At 35.1% G+C, this 23,195-nt stretch overlaps 1 protein-coding gene across 1 annotated transcript in view; it reads right to left on the reverse strand.

Annotated features, from left to right (window-relative positions):
- CCT1 (chaperonin containing TCP1 subunit 1) overlaps nt 1-22,503 on the reverse strand; it is a 151,027-nt gene extending 128,524 nt beyond the window's left edge. The window contains exons 1-2 of the mRNA XM_090410855.1: nt 22,358-22,503; nt 5,080-5,165 (exon numbers count right to left, since the gene is read on the reverse strand). Coding sequence (XP_090266981.1) covers nt 5,080-5,165; nt 22,358-22,427 — 156 coding nt within the window. The 5' untranslated portion in view covers nt 22,428-22,503. The remainder of the gene's footprint in view (nt 1-5,079; nt 5,166-22,357) is intronic.
- Nucleotides 22,504-23,195: the final 692 nt, after the last annotated feature.

Here is a 23,195-nt window from a genome sequence, read left to right on the forward strand (position 1 = left end):
CAATGACATTTTTTCTTAAGAATCTCTTGCTTAATACGACTACACATCCACTTCAATCCCACCCTATTCATTTTTTAAACTTTAGGGACACATTCCAAAATTGCATCATTGTATTTTTAAATACTTCTCATGCATTACTGATATTTTTCCCACTTAGCAAGCGATACCATAGGACAGAACCTACCATACTCCTCAGATGGTCATAATTACTTGCTTTTGTAGTTCAGCATGTGATTCTGTATCAAATGATCCCAAAACTTTTTATTATTTTTATTTATTATTCCATGGTATTATTACACCAGATCATTGAGGTCAAGTTCATGTATTTTATACAGCACCTTTTCTGGGTTGTTAAAGAGTTCATATTTGGAAATATTCACACAGTTTAGCAAATGCATTGGTGATGCTTCCTCAATGTTACAGATTTTGCAGGTGGGGAAGACTTTTATGCCATTGCTAAACTTGATTGGTTTTGTGTGGCTGGTCTTGAAGCAAGAGATCAATTAAACTTGGAGTTGATGGTAGCTCCTAGATTTTCTGCTGAGTACCAGTGGTGAGTCATGTCCTGAAGAATTGTTCTTTTTGTTTTATTTTTGGGTGGTTTTAAAAAGATCGAAATCTGTGGTATCACTTGATGTTGCGGCCATTTCTGCTACTTCATCTGCAATTTCGTTTCCCTTTAATCCCACATGGGATGGGATCCATTGAAAGATTATTTCGGAATCCTTATGTAGTTTATGTTTTTTGCTATGTCTCTAAGTATTTCTTGATGGCTAGTGTAACAGTTCTTAATAGCTTGAAGGGCTGCTAAGGAATCTGTGAAAAATATAAACTCCTTCGGGTTGTGTTTTGTCCAAATATTGCAGTGCTGTGTTAATGGCTATTAATTCTGCATGGTATGAGTTGCATCCAATACTGTTAGTTGTTTTTAGTTCTATATTATAAGAGCCATAGATGAGTACGCCACTCCCAGAATTGCCATTTGGATTTTTGGAGCCATCTGTGTAGATCTTTATTGAGCCAGGTCCATATTCCATTATTTTTGAAAGGGCTAATGATCTCAAGATTTGAGGGTTTTCTAGGCTTTTTTCCTCATGTTTCCCTATTTCAGAGTTGATAACTATATTTTTCCTGTCTTGATTTGGAGGAAATGCTGGGAAGTCGGCTATTTTATTCGGACAATCCAAGGGAATTTTATTTTCTATGATTTCATGTATTGTTGATTTTTTCTTTATTCTGTTTGTTGGTTTCAAGTTTTTAAAAGTTCACTTGTTCTATAACGTGCAAGGTTGGTGCTCTTTTTTCTACAAATTTGGTTAGATTTTCTTGCCACATAATTTTTAAAGGAACAAGGTTAGATTTGAATTCTGCTATTTTTTCAGGAGTTGTATTCTTCCTTATCCAAAAACTTAGCTACTTCAAGTCAGATAACAATAACAGTCAATGAAACTTCTTATTTGTCTTCTCTCCAGGTGAATTTGTGCACATTTTTATGCTGGCATATATGGTATTAGTAATGACTAGTCCATGTCCTGAACAAAATTCCAGCAGGCACCTAAGGGCTAACTTTTTCTGTCTGCTTCCTTCCCTTATAACACAAAAAAATCTTTTCTTACATATTTGCCATTTTTATTAGCTTTGCTCTTTTCTTCAAATTTTCTCAAAAACATATCTGGTATTCATTTCCTGGTAAGATCTCCTAAGTGCTAATTTTCTTTTTCTGTTTCCTTCCCTAATGACACAAAAAATTCTTCCTTACATATTTTTCTTTTCAATATTTTTATCCTGCTCAAAACTAAACGATGATTGCTTCCTATTTCAAATCTCCTATATAGTTATCCTAAAAAAATCATATGATGGTATAATACTATCAACAATAACAGTTAATATTTTTATATGTATTTTCTCCATATGAATTCAGGCAAGTCTATGGTAGAAATGTCAGTAATGACTAGTCCATCCTGAACAGAAACCTAGGATTATTTATGATTTTCCCAAGACATGTGTCTAATATTCCTTTCCTACTCAGCTGTTTCCTACCAAGAAGCACCATTTCCTCTTACATTACTTGCCCTCTCAAATGGCTCAGAATTCCATCCCCACTAGAACCTTCTATGGGATCACAAGCACAAATAAAATACAAATTGGGAAATTGATGAATCCATATATATCTAATCTTTAGATACCAAATACAAATATGGCTATTCTTAAAAACTCTACTAGGCTTCATCTTCCATTTTGATTTCTATTCATTCAATCTTTTTTACCTCTCAATTTCCTTAGCTCACAATAAAAAACAAACTAAAAACCCACTTGACTGTCAGGATCTATATATCCTGTTTTTCTCCATTTGGTAATCAGTTCTTTACTCTCTTTTTTTTTTTTTGCCCATCTATTATCCTGCATTCTTTCTATATGGTTGTTCCATTCTTCTTTCCACTATCTGGTTGGGTTAGCAGCTTCATGCAAGTCTATGGTAGAAATGTCAGTAATGAGTAGCCCTTATCCTGAATACAAACCTGAGAGTTAATTAAGATTTATTATTAGCGTTACTCTTTTCTCTAGAAATACTAGACACAAGTTTTCCCAAAACATGTGTCTTGTATTTTTTTCCTACTCAGCTGTTTAGATCAAGAATCTGTGTTTCCTCTCAAATGATTCAGAATTCTTTCCCCACTAGATCATAAGCACAAATAAGTCTCAGTGCCCAATTTCACCATTTTGAAAACTGACCTGTCATTTGAGAATTTCACATGTGTTTAGAGTTTATTACTAAAGTCAACCATCTGACAATTATCTTTAGCAGTAATTCACCTGTTTGTGTTTGTCTTGATAACTAATTAGGTCACCATACTTTTCCAGTTCTTTTAGTACCACTTTTTCATTAATTTTTTTTTAAAATAATAATGCCCATCAACTCTGCTAAGGAAAAGTTTGTTCCAGTGGCTGAATTTTCAGTTTTTCTTGATTACAGAAAACAGAAGAAGCCTTGTTACACACATGAAACTTCATCGTGTTGAAAGTCCTAAATTGCCAGCCAATTCTCAATCATTAGAATCCAGGTAGGTATCTAATAACAGCGTGCACCATAAGAGAGCAAGGATCAGAGAGTGAATCCAGAGGCTTTAGTTTACAAGCTATGAAAATCCCCCCTGAGTTACCTAGCTTTGAGCTTTACATGATCTCAATGCTTTTTTTAATGTAACTTTCATCCATAAAAGGTTGTATATCTAGTACATTAGTGATGAGTGGGTTGAGATTTTTCTTTTACATTTTTTTTATTACATAATCCAGAAACCCTCATAAGGGGTAAACCTTTTCATGTTTTTATTTATTGAAATATCTGATTTCAGCATATTCACTGTCTTCACTTGTAATGATGCAGCTAATGAAACAGCATGTAATGAAATGCAATTTCGCCTTCAATTACATCTCCACTTCTGATTTGAAAATTGCCACTGATCCATCCTAATTCATATGCCCTTGCAAGTTAAAAGACAAAGGAAATACAAAAGGAAGATGCACCTCCTCAGCATGATTTATTTTCCATCCCCCAAAATTTTATACTTATAGTTTTAACATTTAAAAGTTTGTTCTTATTGTTTCATTAGAAGAGCTGATGTCTAAACTAAGAATTTTAGGAACGCCAATAAAGGATGTCATTTTATTAAAGTAAAGATTGCAATTTTAAAATAATCCTCCATTTGAAGAACTTAAACTGCTTTTTAGTCAGATAACATATGTTTCGTTTGACTTAATTACACATTTGGTAATTACATCAAACTCAGAATATTTAATAAAAACACTCTTTATTAAATATTGTTAAACAATATTTAATAAAGAGTTTTTTTTTTTTTTAATGAGCTGGACAAATCCAACTCAATCTATCAAAAACCAATAGACACCGGACGTTACCTGCATTTCAAATTGTCTCACTATTGCTCAAAAACTCAGCATAATACATATGCTTAAAAATAGAGCGACCAATATTATCTCAGAAGAAAAAGATCTCCTTGATGAACTCATTCTCATATCTCAAACCTAGTAAACAACAGTTACCCAAGAAATATAATCAAAAAGATTCTTCATAGAAACCTTCCACAGCAGCAGCAACCTCCTGTCTCGCAATATACATCGTCCACTGTCATCTGTTATGCAGGCTCAGTGTCAACAAAAATAGCCAAACTCCTTAAGTCTTTCAACGTCCGAGTTGCTCTCAAACCTGTCAAAACAATACGCCACATTTTAATGTGGCGTACTGTTTTGATCTCCAAAGGACATTAATGACTTCTTCAAATACGTAGGTGTATACAACATTCCACATTCCTGTGGATTAAATTACATAGGCCAAATATCAAGAAGCCTGGAAATTAAAAAAAAAAAGAACATATATGGGACGTGAACAACAGAACAGATACTTCACGATTAGCCCATCACTTCTCGAACTCTAACCACACCATCGATTGGGATAACAGCTCCATGCCTTATATAAAAGAAGATTTTCGATGTAGAAACTTTAAAGAAGCCGTGGTTGTACTCCACTCTGGAGAAAATCTAAACAGAAATCAAGAAATGATTCTGAAAGACATCTGTAAAAGCCTAATAAGTTCACTCAGCTTACCAGAATTTCATTCGCTAAAAACTATATAACGCACTCAATAAACAATGACTGAGACACCACGTTCCATGCTTATGATGTTATGAGTCAGTTTTAATTTATTTGACTGTGTTACTCCATTCTTCTTTTTTACTAGTAAACGTTAGTGTGTACTGTTATACTTGCCTTGAAGAAGCCAGACAGAACAGCTGGTGAAACTTGTTGACAATTCGTGCATATCATTTACAAATATTTGGTCAACGAATAAAACCAAGAAAAAGCTCAAGTTTTAAAGAGCGGGTTCTTATAACAATTTAAGATTTGGGTTCTTATAATAATTTAAGATAATTTTTTTTTATTCATTGTAATATTTAAATGAAAGTGAATTACTTTGCAACACTTTACATAGAGATCAAACCGTGCTGCAATATAAATTAACTAATACAAAAGAAGATGTTTATTATACACAAAAACTCACTTACTCCAATATCATCTACTAGCATTTTATCTAGTCCCACTGGACCCAGTGAACTCTTCACTATGTTTGCAATAGAACATGCTGCCATAACTAAAAAAAAAAAAGAAAAGTAAATAAACATCTTACAGTTTAAACATCTTCATACAAATCAGCTCAAAATCTGTTCATTACTCAAAATTATTCTAGATTTTTAGAACTGTTGGAATGATTTAACATTTAAAATCAGTTTGTAGCATGGTGCTCCTGTTTCAGTATCCTCTTTAATTTCTATATTGGTTGACAAATTGCATTATCATTTATTTTTCTATATTACAAGTTATATGGGATTGAACAGGATCAAAGAAGCGCAATAACTTTAATCACCTAAAGTTATGACACATTCAAGAAGCAGAAATATAGAAAGGATTTCAAATGAAGTGATTACCATTTTAGTTTTGAATAAGATAAAAATTAGCAGCACACTGAAAAGAAGACTTAAGTTTTAAAAAGAAGAGGCCAATGGCTTTTAGGGGTGAACTGCAGACAAATGGTTCTGTACAACTATTGCATCAAATGGCATCTCTGACCAAATCCCTCTAAAACTTGAACAATCATCAAGCTGATGAATGGTTGAGGGTCTCATTCAAAGGAGAAACTTTGAAGCACAACCTCAACCCAAAATATCTCTGAGTCACCTTAGATCGCTCTTTAACCTTCAAGAAACACTTGGAAAATGTCTGCCAAAAGCTAAAAACTAGGAATAACATCATCAGGAAACTTGTGTGTTCGGGCTGAGAGGCAGAAGCCAACACTTTAAAATCTGTTGCCCATGCCCTAGTGTACTCTTGTGCAGAATACTGTGCTCCAGTGTGGTATTTGAGTCACCATGTCAGCAAGGTCGATGTGCAACTTAATGATACCATGAGAATTATCACAGGTTACATAAAGTCTACACCTGTTGAGTGGCTACCAACACTCTCTAGCATCATACCACCAGACATAAGAAGGAAAGTTGCCACTAACAGAGAGCAGATAAAATGCATGGGAAATAACTTACTTTCTAAAATTTACTATCTATTCGCTTAAAGTCCTGCAACACGATCTGGAAAACTCAGCAACCAGATACATATTCTCCTGAAATTGAATGGAAGAACCTGGCTTTGAACTTCCCAGACGACAATGGAGCACACTCAACCATCTGAGGATAGGCTATGCCAGATGTGCTACCATGATGTACAAGCGAGTCTTATGTTAATCCCCAACATATGACTGTGGTGCTGATCAACAGACTGGCAATCATATTATCCAGGACTGTTCACTGCGGAGTTTTAAGGGCACATTGACGGACCTCTTCCAGGCTACCCCGGACATAGTCCAGTGGATTAGAGACAATCTGAACTCAAATTTGGGATTTTTCAGTATCTAGTTTTAGTGTGTGTGTGTGTATTCATTTTTATCTTTCTATTTGACAAATCCAACCCATACGAAATATAAAGAAATGGAACCTTTAAACTTGACTTCACGGATCATACATCATCTCATAGAACAGTTATTCAAATAGCATTTAAGAAACTGATGGAACAGAATTTCGTTTGTTCCATAAAAACAAAATCGACTAGTTCTTTTAGCATGATTTCATTTTAGTAAAACTAAAATTTCTTAAATTTTTTTAATGGTACATAATTATACTTCAAGCCAAACTTGAACAAAATAGCACACATGCAAATTAAAAAAAAAAACTAATAATAATAACTAAAGTTGATCACAACTTAAATTTAACTTAGTACATAAATGACAAAATTATTTAATGAGATTACTGGGCTTGTTCTTCAGTACACATTTTTCAAAATGTGGAGTGTTTTTAATACCATATTGTAATGAAATAAATGGAAAATATCAAGTACCTACGGGAATTGTGTTCAAAAATAAGCAGTACTGACCATTGCTTCATGCAATGGTCAACAGTCAATATTCACACAACTAATTCTAGATATACTATCAAGGGATGTATAGGATAATGATAGTATACAAAAAAAATATTTTGCTTCCTTTCAAATCTTTCTCCAGATTAGTCTTATCTGTCATTATTAATCTCATATTTCAGTCTTCTGAAGAACGTCCAAATGCATCAATTCACCTAGATCTTGGTTTTCCTCTAAGTCTTTTTTTCCCTGTGATCCTGGCATCAAACATCTGTCTTGCTAACCTTTCCTCTTCCATTCTAATTAACCATGTCACCTGCAAATAGCTCTACTCACATTCCTGAATGTAATGACACACACGAGTAATACATCCATCAAAATCATCACCCCGTGCCACCCAACAATTTGGAACTATAAAACCTCAGTCCACTGGGCAAAATTAATGTGCTCAGATAAAACTACTCGCCACAAAACTCACCCACATTAAAAATGAAAAAACAATGCAAGAGAATCAATGTATAAGCCTAAATATAGTTCACCCACAGATTAGAGACCCTTCGGCATGTCCCAAAAAGGAGAATCCATTCCGATAATAGGGTAATCAATCTTCTGGGATGAGTTTGTTTATTATTACAGGTTGGAAAATTTAGCTTTTCTTTTACGAACATTGTAGTTTTTAAAGTGTAACTATTTTGCTTGTATAACAGTTGGAAAAATGTACGTAGAGTATTACAAAAATTTGAATTTTTGTAATATTTATTAATAAAACGAAATTTATTTTTAAGAAAGTTTTCTATAAAATAAAAATAATTATACAGAAAAATGGAAATTTTTGTCAAATGCACTTAGATATTCTAAACTTACGGTTGAGAGAACTGAGACACTTTAATGTCCTAAACCGATTAATTATTTATGACTTGTTGTGACTCTTAACAAACCCATGCAAAAAGAAGGTTGGAAAAAAATACCATTATCAAATCTTTTTAATCTTCAGTCACCTGAATAGGTGTCTGAATAGCCATCACTTTCACTTAAACTGATTCACCAAAGGTTCGCATAATTCTTCGATAATTCTGTCTCTGTCCCAATACATTTTTTCCAATGAGACATGGGAGCAATATTTTCCCATTTTGAACTGTAATACTTTCAATTGCCTGTTCTGAAAGCTTAAAAGTTTCGACATGTCAATATCCCCAGCTATGTTGCGATGGCAAATGAAACTTTTCACTTCTGCCCAAACATACTCAACAGCATTAATATAGCAATGCCATTAAAGCAAAATCCGATTTCATGAAGTATTTTCCTTAAAGTTTCTCTTTTCCAAGGAAAATTAAATTTTTTCTTTAAGCACAGGAATCAATTTCGGAACAGCTGGCACTCTTTTCTCGACCATGTAAAATTCGTGAATAGTTCTTTTAACGTCTACATCAAAATCATTCAAAGCTACGGTTTCGATGTTTTTCTTTCTCTGGCGTTTTTTATTTTTAGGAGATTTAAATTTTGGCTTACCTTCACCTTTTGATTCCCTACGAATTCTTTTAACAGTCGACCCCAATAAGCCTGCAATTGCACTTGCACATTTTATGACTTGAGAAAGGGGAACAAGGAGACTGCCTTTTAACGATTTTTTCACAGAATGTCAGTGCATTATTCAATATTCTTTTGCAAGAGCTACTGATACATTTAACAACAGAACTTGTTGACTGTACTGGATCCATCATACAAATTAATAATAATAAAAAAAATGCAAAAAAAAAGCGACAACAAAAAATCAAGCTATTACTAGTACAGCGACAGACAAGAAAGCAAGTGATTTTGCATGTTGGCGACCGATTCGTACATCCTTCATTTCTTTCTCCCCTTCAGCATGAATCGATTATTCTTGGCAAAACACCAAGCAGAGATCTACAAATGGTGGGCATACTATACCAAGATTTATATCTTGTTTGATTTCTAGTTGAATATCATCTATTCCAGCTACCTTTCTACACTTTAGGTTTTCGATACCTTTTTCTACTTAAAGTACAGAACACTCCTGACTGCAATTCCTCTTCATTATTTTCTACCACATCTTGTTGCATTTAGCAACTTTTCAAAGTAAACAGTTACTGGTGTTGTAAGCAATAGATGATGATATTGTATATAGGTGGATGATTTAGTGTAGCATGTAGTGATATTGAATGCAGAGCATCCTGCTGTGATGAGTTCAAGAGGTATCATGTAATAATACTAATTACTTCAAACACTTAAATAATTATCTTCAATGTCTATCACCTTCTTTAACAATCTTTCCTCCATTTCAAGACATTTAAAGATGAGACAGGTAGGAATGGAAATCAGTCAGGATGAGGGGAAACAGGAGTAGTCAGACCGAAGAGAGGTGTGTTACGGCGGCTAGAATAGAGAATGTTGGTACTGGTAGAATGTCCTCAAAGACACAGAGATTACGTTTGTACACAAATGTAAGGAGTATTCAAAATAAGAGAGCTTTGTTTGTTGCAATGATTAAGTGAATATGCCCAAAGATACTTGAAATAAGTGAGACTTGGTTATCTGAGGAGGAGGTGATGTCAGGAATAAGTAATTTATTTTCAAGTAGTTTGTTTTATACAGCTGTCTGAAGCAAAAATGTTGTCTCTATCTCCTGAAATGGATAAAATCGAGTATCGTGTGGATATAAAATTCTTTGTAAAAGAAGGTTTAACGCCAAAAGAAATACATTCAAAGTTCATAAAAGTTTGTGGGCACTCTTCTCCTTTGTTTTCGACAATTAAGAAATGGGTTGTAGAGTTTAAACGTGGCTGTACCAGCCTTGAAGATGATCCATGCCATGCTTGCTCATAGCAGATCAAAAACACACTCGCATTAAAATCTCTGAATAGTGCTTGAAGCATTTTAACAAGAATAAAACTGATTTTGTGTGTTGATTTATTATTATGGATGAGACTTGGATTCACCATTACACACCAGAATCCAAACAACAGTCAAAACAGTGGACAGAAGCCAGTTGTTCAGCACCAAAGAAGACAAAGTCGGTTCCACCGGCAGGAAAGGTCATGGCATCAGTATTTTGGGATGCTCAAGGCATTTTGTTTATTAATTATCTTGAAAAGGGTAAAACAATAACCAGGGAATATTATTCCGATCTTTTAAATAGACTAGATGAAAAAATTCATGAGAAAAGACCAGGTTTGCAGAAGAAAAAAATCATCTTTCATTAGGACAATGCACCTGCCCAGAAAGGTGTTTTGACAATGGGAAAATTAAGGGATCTGCACTATGAATTGTTGGAACATTCACCCTATTCGCCAGATTTGGCTCCCTCTGACTTCTATCTCTTCCCAAAACTAAAACTCTTCCTCGCTGGTCAGCATTTTTCTTCGAATCAAGAGGTGACTACAGCTAGAGGGTTATTTTGCAGATCATACTGAGAACCATTACAGGGACACGATAATGGCGCTGGAGCATCGCTGGAATAAACGTATTAGTCTTAAGGGAGATTATGTTGCAAAATAAAAATGACTTTGAAATTATTAATTCGTTTTTTAATTGTTAGGCCGAGAACTTTTCAGACCACCCTCACATATAAGTATGACAACGTGATAAATTTCTTGAATTCCTTGATTTTTAAGGGCTTCTAAAATAGCTAATGTAGAGATTGAATCGAATTATTATTATTATAACATGACACCTCCAAGGAATCCAAACTCATTGAGGGAGAGCACCTACTTGACCTCTCCATCTCCACCACCACCCCATCCAACCACAGCGAATCACTACTACCATCACCTACACCAACGCCATCTACTGCCCATCACCAAAAGTAGTATTTTTTTTTGTCTGTAAATTGAATGTTTTCATGGCCAGTCTGTCTGTATGCAGGATGAAAAACCCTGCTACCTCCCAATGAGATGGGCTAACTCATCTTCAAATGAAAAAATACATAAAGATTCCTCTTGTTGCAAGAATCGAACTTAGGCCTTTTCCAATTGAAGGGCGCAATGTACCGTTGTTCTTCCAATTACGCTAGAGGCAATTATTTTAAATGCTTTTTCAAAATCAATAAATGCCATACCTAAGGGATTTTGGTATTCATGTCTTATTAAATAAATATGATCAATAGTGTTATAGTATTTTCTAAATCTAGCTTGTTCTGGAGGTTGGCAAACATCTAATTTGTTTCTTATTCTGTTGCTAATGATTTTTGTAAAAATTTTGTACATTACTGAAAGGAGACTGATAGTGTATTAATTTTTAATATCTTCTGTCTCCCTTTTTAAAAGTTATAACAAGGATAATTCAGTGTACTAGCTGCGAAATGTACACTTTGCGGAGTGCGGTTAGATGATAATAAAGGAGTGAATGTGTGTAGAAAATGTAGGGAGAATGAGAAATTGAAGAGTATTTCGGGTCATGAGTGCGATATTTTTGCCAAAGAGGGATATGACATGAAACGGCGAGGTTGTACCAGAGAATTCTGAGAGTGTGAATTTAGAAAGTGTGAATGATAGTATTAATGGTTTTACTGAGAACAAAAAAGATGAGATAGACGCAATGAGTGAGATCACATTGTTGAATGGTGTGATACAAAGGGCAAAACAGCAGCTAGAGCAAATGAGCAAAAGTCGACTGAATGAACCAGCCAATAATAAAAAGTATGACAGGAAAAATAGACGTATGAGTGTGAACATGAACAAATGAAGGATAGAGTGCTGTATGGAGACTCGTTAGTACGAGGCGTGATAGTAGAGGATTTGACAAAATCGTACCAACCTGGTGCGACCATAAAGGATGTAACTGAGTCTATTAGAGAGCAAAAGGAAAGGGTGAAAGAAATGATTGTTGTGGCAGGTACGAATGATTTGAAAGGAGACAAAATGGAAATGATAGAAGACCTGAATGAATTGTTTGAGGTAGCAAAAGAAAAGAGTGAGAGAGTTAGAATGATTAGTCTTTTGCCACGGTATGAGAGTGAAATGTTTAAAAGGAGAGCCATAATTGCGAATGACTTTATGCATGGGTTATGTATGACGAGTGGTGTGGAATTTGTGGACGCGTGGAGTGAGTTCAATGGGCGAAAGGATCTATATAAGATGGATGGCTTGCATTTGAATGGTCACGGTATAAGAAGACTTGAGAAAGGGTTGCTGAATGTGGTGAATGTGCAATTCAGGGAAACTAGATTTATTATGGGGGGAGGAGAGTAGATATACAGTCCTGGGGGAGGCAGTTGAATGTAAGAATGAATATAATATGCCCGAGCAAATAAGTACAACAAATCAGAGTGGGATAGTTAATATAAGGCATCAAGGTAGGGTTGGGGCTAATGGGGGTCTTAAATTCATGTACACTAATGCTAGTATTAGGAACAAGAAGGAAGAGTTTTTGGCCATGGTTGGCACTTCCAGACCACAGGTTATTGGTATTAGTGAAACATGGCTGACTGTAGATGATATAGCTAGTGGGATTGAATGTGAATATAGTGTGTTCAGGAATGACAGGGAGAATAAAATGGGGGGGAGGAGTATTGTTGATGATAGCTGATGAGCTGCAGCCAAGGAGAATAGAAGTTGAACTGCAGGATAGACAAAAGAGCACATTTGAGGTTGTTTGGTGAGAGATAGAATCTAGCAGAACAAAATATACAATTGGGTGCTGCTATAGACCAGGTGATGGAATAGATGGTGGGGATAGTATGCATAGGCAAATAGAAGAAATGAGTGGAAGGAGAGTAATTATTATGGATGATTTCAATTATGGTAACATTGACTGGAAAGAGGAAAGGGCACATGGGAGGAAGGAATTGGATTTTATGCGGTTATTAAGGGATAACTATTTGCGACAGCATGTAATGGAAAATACTAGGGGTCAGAGAGTGCTTGACCTAGTAATTACATCTGAGGATTTGGCTGTAACAAATATGACCACATTGCCACCAATCAGTGAGAGTGATCATAGGGTCTTGACTTAGAAGGTGGCTAAAGGTGTAGAATTTTCAATTTTCAATTAAGACAGGGTACATGTGGAATTATCGGGATGGAAAGTATGACAAGCTTAGGAGTTTGATTGGTTCAGTGCCATGGCATGTACAACTGCAAGGACTAGAAGTCGATAGTGCATGGGAGGTAGTTAAGAAGTGTTCGCATGAAGCAATGGCCGACTGTATACCTAGAGTCTGAATAATAAATCAAGTAGGGTTAAATGGATGAATAACACCATTAAGCTTGAGCCGCAAAAAAAAAAAAACAACTATGGAGGGAATTTAAGGAGAAAGGTGACCGGCAGGCACACGAACGGTATAAAGCGTAGGCCAGAAGGGTAACGAGTGTGGTAAAAAAAGCAAGAAAGGATTACGAAAGAACATTGGCCATGCAGGATAAAGAGAATCCTAAACAATTTTTTAGATATGTAGCAAGTAAAAGGAAAAATGCACATGGCAGAATGATTTTAAAGAATGCCGATGGTAGGGAGGTAACTGAATCAGTTGATATAGTTGAGTTACTGAGTGAGCACTTTGCAAGAATATATCATCCAGGTGGTGACATTGCAGAAACGAATGTACCAGTAGATTATACGGGAATTGTGGTGAATGAAGTGGAGGTGAGTAGTCTATTGCATAACCTCAATGTCAATACATCTGTGGGATTGGATGGTATACCAGCTCGTGTTGTAAGAGAAGCAGCTAAAGAATTGTCAGTACCCTTGACCATTTTGTTTAATTTGAGTCTCGGGTCTGGGTTAGTCCCGAGGGGGTGGAAGGAGGGGAAAATAGTTCCACTGCATAAAGGTGGTTCCAAGACTGCTGTTGTAAATTACCGACCGATTAGCATATCAGGAATCATTGTCAAGGTCTTAGAGAAATTAGTCACACACACACACGTATATATAATAGTCATTCTCAGCCATTGTCAATCCACTGCTGGATGAAGGCCTTTCCAAGATTACTCCAAAACTGTCTGTCCATGGCTCTCCTTTCCCATGTCACTCCTGCAAATCTGATGATATCATCAATCCACCAGTCGGCGTTGTGATCATTTTACCTCTCGTGGAATCCAATCCAGTATACTTCTTTTGTCCATTGTTGATCGTGTCTTCGAGCAATATGCTCAGCCCATTGCAACTTCAGATGTTTCACTCTTCCTATGATGTCAGAGACTTTTGATTTGGTTTCTTATCAACGTATTCCTTTTGTGATCCAGTCTTGAGATACCAAGCATACTTCTTTTCTTAATTTCTGAATTTCCTTTGCATTTAGTGTCCGTGTTTCAGAGCCATATGTTAGTATAGGAAGAATATACTGGTTAAAAACTTTTCTCTTCAGGCATATTGGTAGTTGGCTTTTGAATATAATTTTCCAAATGCTTTCCACCCAAGCATCGTGAGCCTTTTAATTTCATCCATGATATTTTGCTCCATTGATTTCTGTTGTCCTAAGTATATGTAATGATCTTCTTGTTTAATTTCCTCATTATTGATTTTTAATTCTTCTGGTTGAACAAAGCTGGTGAACATAACTTGGGTCTTCTTTAGGTCAGCTGTTTTGCTAGCAATTTGGAGTTCATGGATACGAGTCTATCATGCACAAAGCATAAATGGGTTAAATATCTTCCGTTTATCTACAGACCTTTTCCTTCCCAATCAAGAAGTTTGAATATTTCTTCTAGGCATGCTGTGAATAATTTTGGAAATATTGTGTCACTGTCTTATACTGCTCTGTATTTCCACAGTAGAGATGTTTTCATTGAAATGAATTGCTGCTGTGACATTGATGTATGCTGATTTGATAGTCCTGATCTCCTCCACTTGTTGGTTTTGTAATGCTTTACGTATTGCACAGGTTTTAAGTGAATCAAAGGCTTTCTCAGAGTGAATAAAACAAAGACAGTGGTAATTGATATTCATTACTGTTCAATAATCTGCTGTACAACTTGAATATGGTCCATTGTACTAACGCCCCTTCGAAAACCTGCCTGTTCTTTTGGTTGTGCTAGGTCTAAAGTTGCACAAAGCCTAGGAGTTAAGACTTTTGTAAACCACTGATAGTAGACTGATAGGTCAGTGGTTCGTCAAGTCTTTTACCTCACTTTTTTATGTATCAGAATTAGGATAGCCTTCTTCCATGTTCTTGGTACATCATTTTTCTTCAGGCATAAAGTAAATAGTTTTGCTAAGAGTTCGTAGATTATTTCGGCACCTGTTTTCAGAAGTTCAGCTATAACTCCATCCTCACCTACAGCTTTCCCATTTTGCAAGCTTTTGATGCTCTACATAACTTCTGGTAGAATCTGTGGTACTTCAGCTGTTTTGTAGTTGTCTTCTTTATTTAATTCATCATCCCAATATAATACTGAGTAAAACTCTTCAACTCTTTTTGTTATAGCATATCTATCTCTGATAATGGTCCCATCTTGTAGTTTGACTGCAACCATCTGTTTATTGGTGTTCATTAATTATTGTTTGGCTTTTTTGAGATTACGATTGTTTTCAATTGTTTGTTGTACGAATTTACAATTGAATTTTCTTATTTCTTCTGTGATACGTTTTCTGATCTTTTGGCACAATTCAGTATATTCAATTTTATTCTGTAGGTCAGTGTTTCTTAAACTTCAGATATCCGTGTATCCCTTCTTAAATTTTCATTATTACCAAGTACCCCCTAATTAGTTAATTAAAAAAAATTAATTAATTAATTAAAAATATTAATTAAAATTAAATATCTATTTTATTTGAATTTATATGTTCATGTAAACAAAAATATGATTTATTTTTAAATTTTGGTTCTCTAGAGATGTCAGACGACACACTCATCAATTTCATTTGATCCAGATGCAACATCAACGTTTTCTTGTTGCTACAGCTACTTGTATTTGCTATATTGCTCTCTTTTGAGGGTTTTATAAATCCAATCTTTAACCAAAGATCCATACATAAGAATTTGAAAGCTAAAAAAAAAATACTGTATTTACTCAAATATAACTAACTTTTTTCCCAAAATTAAAGCTAAAAAATCGGGTTGCGAGATACGTGCGGGAATTTTCGGAAACTAAAGTTTTCAGAAAAAAACTAAAAATGGTGCGACTTACCAAGATGCTCCTACTCGCTATCACTACTTTTGGTATCGAGAACAGTTTCTTTGTGTGCATCGTCAAAGTCATCTACCCAAACAGTGTCGTCATCTTTCCCATTATTCCAAGCAAAAATTACCAGTAATTTACAAGACTTGAGATACGTAGAGCAGCGAAGAACTGCATATGATTGGTGCGGTATTAACAAAAGATTGCACGAAACAAAGACAAATTAGCATTTCAACAGTTGAGTTGAAATGCTAATTCCCTTCAACCGAATTCCAAAATATCTGAAACAAATTCACTATATATTTCTTAGTTTTAACAAGTTAACGATGTGGGTGGTGTCAAGCAAAACCAACTAGCAACATATGGTTTTGCTTGGTCTATAGAGCAGTTTCTGTTGGAGGGGGGATGGGATTCATTAGTGCCATTTTATCCAGGTTGTCTCTAATTGCACTATTTGTTGAAAAATATGACTCCTTTAATTATGCATAGCTGAAAATTGCCACATACCCCCTAACGACTTTTCAAAGGTTATTAGGGGGTATGTACCACACTTTGAGAAACACTGCTGTAGGTTAATTGATTGTTTCATTTCTCTTTGTTTTTTCATAAGCTGTTTTATTTCTTCAGAAATGTTGTCTTCTGTTCTGTGGTACCAGCTATTTCAAGTGAGCATTGTAAAAGGTTTTGGGTAATAATGTCATTACTTTCTGATAGATCAGCATTGTCATCTATGATAAGATGTTTAAATTTATTGTTTAGTTCGTGTTGAAACATATCTTTTTTAATGTTGAGTTTGTGTACATCTATACTTTGCTTTAATCTTCGAAACATTGTTCTTCTTTCTTTTTGGCAGTTTATTTGGATTTCACTGTGCAGCATACGATACTCAATTCCAATGTTGAAGGTGTTTATAACAGAGCAGTCTTGAAAGATGTTTTTATTGCTGAGGATAAAGCCAATTTCACTGGTTTTTTCATTTACACTTTTCCATGTCCACTTCCTATGTTTTTCTTTCTTGAAAAAGAAATTCATGATATACAGGCTTTCTTTTTCTGCAAATTCTATTAACCTTGGTCCTCTATCATCTCTCATGCTATATCCAAAATTTCCCATTGAGCTTTCATCTGAATGTTGTATACCAATTCTAGCATTAAAGTCTCCCATTACAATTCTGAAATGATGTTTTCCTTTATTGTAGAGTTGGGATACATCATGATAGAAGGTTTCAATTTCTTCATCAGTATGACTTATTGTTGGGGGGCATAGACTTAGATGATTTTAATAGTATCTTTTTGAAATTTGAACAATATATACAGGTATCCCTTGATTAACGTGATTAATTAATCCCTCAATGTCACCACATATCAAAATCACATTAATCAAATGTAATAATCAATGGTAAAAATTACAATTCATCCATGATCGATTACTCTATTAATAATTCGTTTTATATGGTACTCTTCTAGGAAAGATAAAAAATGAATGCAAAGTAAATGTTTAATAAATGCTTGTACCTACATACATTAGTTAATGCAATTATTTTATCCAAAAAAGTTATCAAGAGTCATTTGAATAGTTTTAGTTTTATTTCTTATCAGCATAATTTCTACCTCGGCAAACAAGCATTATCTGGATCCATATCCATTATTTGCTGCTTAAGCGATTCTAAACTGCAAAAAATTCCATCCAGTTCTTTATTGTTATCTCCTTTGGAACCTGATCTTCACATTCCATTTGTTTGTTGTCTTCATATGCATGTTGTTGTTCAATTTCAAGAAGAACATTGTCAACAACATCTTTTGAATTTTCCAATTTTTACCTCTTTTATGGGGTTCAAGTCATGCATCGTGTGGAATCCAAGATATGTGAAGTGTTTCACATTTTCTAGTTTAAAACCTTCTATGGTAACTTTGTTCAATAACTCCTGTTGTCAAAATATCATTTAGTTTTTTCAATTTTGCATTTAGCACATATCTTTTTGCTTCTGTGTATAGAATTTCTGCATCTTCTGCAATCAGGATGATGGCACCTGCAAAGCAGAGGTAGTTTATTCTCATACCATTTGTTGAAATGCTTCCACCTTCTTTAATCTTATCTAGTGTTTTTTCCCAAATGAGAATGTTGTTCCCACATAGCCTATAAACAAGTTTAAATAAACTCCAATGGGCAATCTAGCACACTGCACTCAGTTCTTAGAAGGAAAAATTAAATTCCATATAAAAATATCCTTATGGAGCTGATAATATGTTGCCATTATTGCTGTGGAAATGAATCACAATAGGTAAGTTTTTAAAAACTTCATCCCAGGATTAAATTTATCCTCAATAAAAAGAATCAAAAGAATTATCCCAGGGGTGCTTAAGGGTCAAAGCTGTATAACTGAGAGGAGACCTCACACATAGCCTTTAAAGGAATGCGAAGAACCGACCAGAGCTTCTGACCTAATGTCCAATCCTCACCTTCTCGTGGTGCACCCTGTTGGGTATCTACTTGGATACTGAACAAACGAGGATGGGCTGGCAATTTGGGATTTAGCCGACCAAATTGTACTCTTATTGGTTAAACTAAAATTAAAAATTATGGTACAACACGACAAAATTTCATGCCAGCTGGGGTGTCGCCCGGATAAACAAGGTTCCCGTTGTTTTCGCCAGGGAACCAGCACGAACAGCGAAAAGTCAGCTACTGGAACAAATCTGAAAACAAACCCCAACTCAACATCATCAGAGTTAAAGATCGGTACTATCAACGTAAGAAGCCTGAATGACAAAGAAATGGAGATAGCTGAGGAATTAAATAAGTACCAGTTTGACATAATAGGGGTGAATGAAACAAAAAAAGACCAAAACTGGTGAGATCTTTCTGACCAATAAATACAAAATGTTATATTCAGGCAATAACAATCAAGGAAAAGAAGGAGTAGACATAGTATTTAACACAAAATACGAGGCTAATCTTCTTGAATGGCAGTCAGTTTCAAGTAGAGTAATGTGGGCAAATATGAGAATGGGGAACTGAACAACAAGATTTATATGTGCCTATGGTCCCACAGAAGGTTCTACTAAAGTAGAAGTGGAGGAATTTTTTGAGGCTTTAGAAAAAGCAACTGACACAATGAAAAAGGAAAAGTTGGTCCTTGTTAGGGATCTAAATAGAGTAGGAAATGATTGTGAGATATACAAAAATATTTTGGGAAAATTTGGAGAAAAGAGCATAGCTAATAATAATGGAAAATATCTGTTGGATTTCTGCTCAGGACAATGTGCACAAATTCACATGGAGAGATGAGGCAAGGAATAAGAAAATTCTCATTGACTATGTTATTGTTGATAGTGATGTTTTCTCCCTGGTACAGGACACCAGAGTGTACAGAGGATTTGAAATTGGAAGTGATCACTATTTAGTCTTGAGCAGGATAAAATTGAATTTCATATTGAAAAGAATAACATGTAAGAAAGTTTTAAAGCAAATAAAAGTTGAACAGCTCTCAGATGTGAACTGTAGACTAAAACACAGAAAGATTATTGAAGAAAAAATGAACGAGTTTGAGAACGGGAATCAAATCTTGGAGATTCAGTGGCAAACTCTGAAGAAAACATTGATTGATTCTGCCAGAGAGGCATGTGATGAGGTTGTCTGCAAGGATAAAAAAAATCCGATCTCCCTGGTGGACACAGGAAGTTAAAGAGGTAGTGAAGGAAAAGAAGAAAGCATATCAAAAGTTCCTGTCAAATAAGTCAGCTTGCGCTCTTAGAGAATATAGAGAAAAATGCAAGAATGCTAAACACTGTGTAAAACTAGCCAAACAAGTCATGGGAGGACTTTGGCAAGCATATAGAAATTAAATAACAAGAAGGTGGCAAAATATTCTGCAGGTTGTTGAAAAAGCTTAGGAATGGAGGAAAGAGTGCTATAAAAGGAGTTAGAGATGATAAAGGCGACATGAAAACGGGAGAAAAAGATATCCTTGAAATATGGAGTAATTACTTTGAAAAACTGCTAAATGAAACAAGCAGTGATGACAGCACAGTAAGTAAAAAACACTGACCAGGCATGCAGTCAGGAATACATATCCATACTTGAAGTAGAAAAAGCCATCAAAGGCTTGGAATGTGAAAAGGCAGCAGGAGTAGATGATATTCGACCAGAAATACTGAAGTATGGTGGTATAAGAGTCTCACAGTGGCTGCATAGTTCAGAAAGCCTGGACAGAGGGACAAATTCCCGATGATTGGAGTAGAGCTCTCATAGTACCCATATATAAAAAGGGAAATAAAACTGAATGTGAGAATTACAGAGGTATTTCCCTACTGAGTGTTCCTGGCAAGATCTATGCAAGTATACTTGAGAAACAGTTGAGAAGAATTGTGGAAGAAAAGCTTGGTGAAGAACAAGCTGGATTCAGGACAAATAGAGGCTGTCAGGATCAGATCTTCACTTTATGACAAACAGTCGAAAAAGCATGGGAATATAACAAAGATCTGTATTTAAGTTTTGTCGATTTGGAAAAGGCATATGCAAGGTGCCAAGGAGAAACTATTCAATACACTACAGTTATATGGTGTCAATGAGGCATTATATCAAGCAATACTTAGTCTTTATTTGAGTTGTAAGTCAGCAGTTAGAATTGAAGGAAGTACAGAAAGATGGTTTAATGTTAAATCTGGTGTGAGACAAGGATGTACATTATCCCCTCTGTTATGCATTATCTATATGGATCACATTATGAAGGAATGTGGTATTAAACATGATATCAAATTTTGAGATGTTAATGTCAGCTCTTTGCTTTATGTGGATGATGTTATACTTCTAAATAAATCCGCTAGAAGTCTGCAAGATTCTCTAACTAAATTGAATAGCTGTTGTAATGGATATAGTAGGAAGGTCAGCAATAAAAAGACAAAGACAATGAAAATAGGCAGAATCATTGAAAATGTCAACTGTGTTGTGAATGGAGAACCTGTGGAACAAGTAAAACATTTCAGCTACTTAGGCACGATTTTTAGTGAAGATGGTAAATTAAATATAGAAATAGACAACAGAATCAGCAAAGCTGATATGGTGGAAAGTCAATTATATAAATTCATATGGAATAAGAGAGAAATTAGTCGGAACACTAAATTAGCAAGACAGTGTTCAAACCAGTTTTAACTTATGGATCTGAGAGCTGGGTCAGAAGTAAAACACTTGACCAAAGACTAGAGACCACAGATATGAGAGTCCTGAGAAAGATTATAGGCATGAACAGATGGCATCAATGGCAATATCATATTAAAAACGAGGACATTAGGAAAGAACTTGACATTGTCAGCATCCAGGAATGCGTTAGCAGATCTAATCTCAGGTGGTACGGTCACTTAAACAGAATGGGCGAGGAAAGATTAGCAAAGCAAGTGTTCTCTGCCAGGTTGGCAGCAAAACGACCCTGAGGAAGACCAAGATATAGGTGGATCGATACGGTACAAAGTGCCTTAGACGATAAAAATATAAGATCTGATAATGTTGGAGTCTTGACAAGTAACAGACTGATTTGGAAGAAAATTGTAGATAGGAAGTTAGTAATGATGTAATTTTTTTCATGTAGTACTATCATATCCTGTACACCCCTTGAGGGCACATGGCTGGAATTTGATGACGATGAAGAATTATCCTCTGCATATCATTCAACAATAAAAAAAATGGAATTAAACCTTATTAACAAGGGCTGATATAGCTGCTGCTCTGAAACACATTTCCAACACAAGATCTCACTCAGAAGCAACAATGCTTCAGAAAACATCACTTGTCTGGAGATTTCAAAATCTTTATTTTATGCGATTTGTTACCTTTGGAATATTACATTTTCAACCCGAAATATTACAGTTTTCGAAGAACTTTTCATACAGTACAGTTAATGAATAAAATTTCAACATGGATTGTTTGTAAAGGTATAGACTTGAGGCTGTTAGAATGAAATCCCAGCAGGCACGCCTTTTCGGTACGTGTACTATAAAACTGCAAACACAATCACAACACAACGGGACGCAACAGCATTACCAAGGGCAATAAATATTAAACAATTTAGCAAAAACAAGTAAAAATAAAATTAAATTGAATAAAACAACGCGCATACATGAATGTCAAAATTATAAATTTAATTATATGGCTAAACCTAAAAACGTGGGCACACATCAAATGTGACAAACCCTACACGCAGATGTGCTGGTTTGTCATTTTTAATAGATTATGCATTTGAGTTCTTAGCATATTTCAAACTAAATTTATGATATAAACAACAATGTGCCTTACTACAATAACAAAAACATACCATTCTGAGTCCTTACAGATGTTCCCGAAGATCTAACTCCACCAACGCTCAAAACACTAGCTACAGACATGTTGAGAATAAACTTTGTCACATAAAAATGAAAGGAGAACAACTCGCGCCACCTTCTTTACTCTCCAATTTTGGCTAGTTCAAAAAACTAATATGTATATATATATGGATGTATATATACATCCATTAAAAATTCAGAAAGCCTGGACAGAGGGACAAATTCCCGATGATTGGAGTAGAGCTCTCATAGTACCCATATATAAAAAGGGAAATAAAACTGAATGTGAGAATTACAGAGGTATTTCCCTACTGAGTGTTCATTTTTTATAAATATATACTTATGTAAATACATAGGTATAAGTGTGTATGTTAATTTTTAAAAGATGTAAAAAGCGTTATTTTATTTAAACTAATAATTAACTAAATTTATTTAGCTAATTAGATTAGTAAGCCAATATTTTGCTTTGGCCACCTAGGTCTTCATGGGTACAAAGAAATATACCGGGCATGTGCCCACAGGTAGATTAATAAAAATGAGAAGACGTTTGCATCTACAGAGCACCCATCACAGCCCAGCTAGAAGCGCAGATTTACTCGACATCATCATTCTCAGGAACATCAGATACCAATATCAACTGGACGCTAAAGTAGTTATATTCTAACCACAACCCTCATTCTATTTAAGCTCGGCTCACAAGAGCAATTCTTTCCTCTGCACTCGTTTATATCTTGGGATAAGCTCTCCAGAACTCTCTCAGATCACGTCGGTGCAGCACCTATTATCCACAATAAAGAGGAGATAGACATAGCCGTAAACAGCCTTACCAGT

This window comes from Typopeltis vanoorti, chromosome 21 (assembly GCF_054136105.1).
Source record: "Typopeltis vanoorti isolate ZY-2024b chromosome 21, IOZ_Tvanoo_1.0, whole genome shotgun sequence".
Lineage (NCBI taxonomy): Eukaryota > Metazoa > Arthropoda > Arachnida > Uropygi > Thelyphonidae > Typopeltis > Typopeltis vanoorti.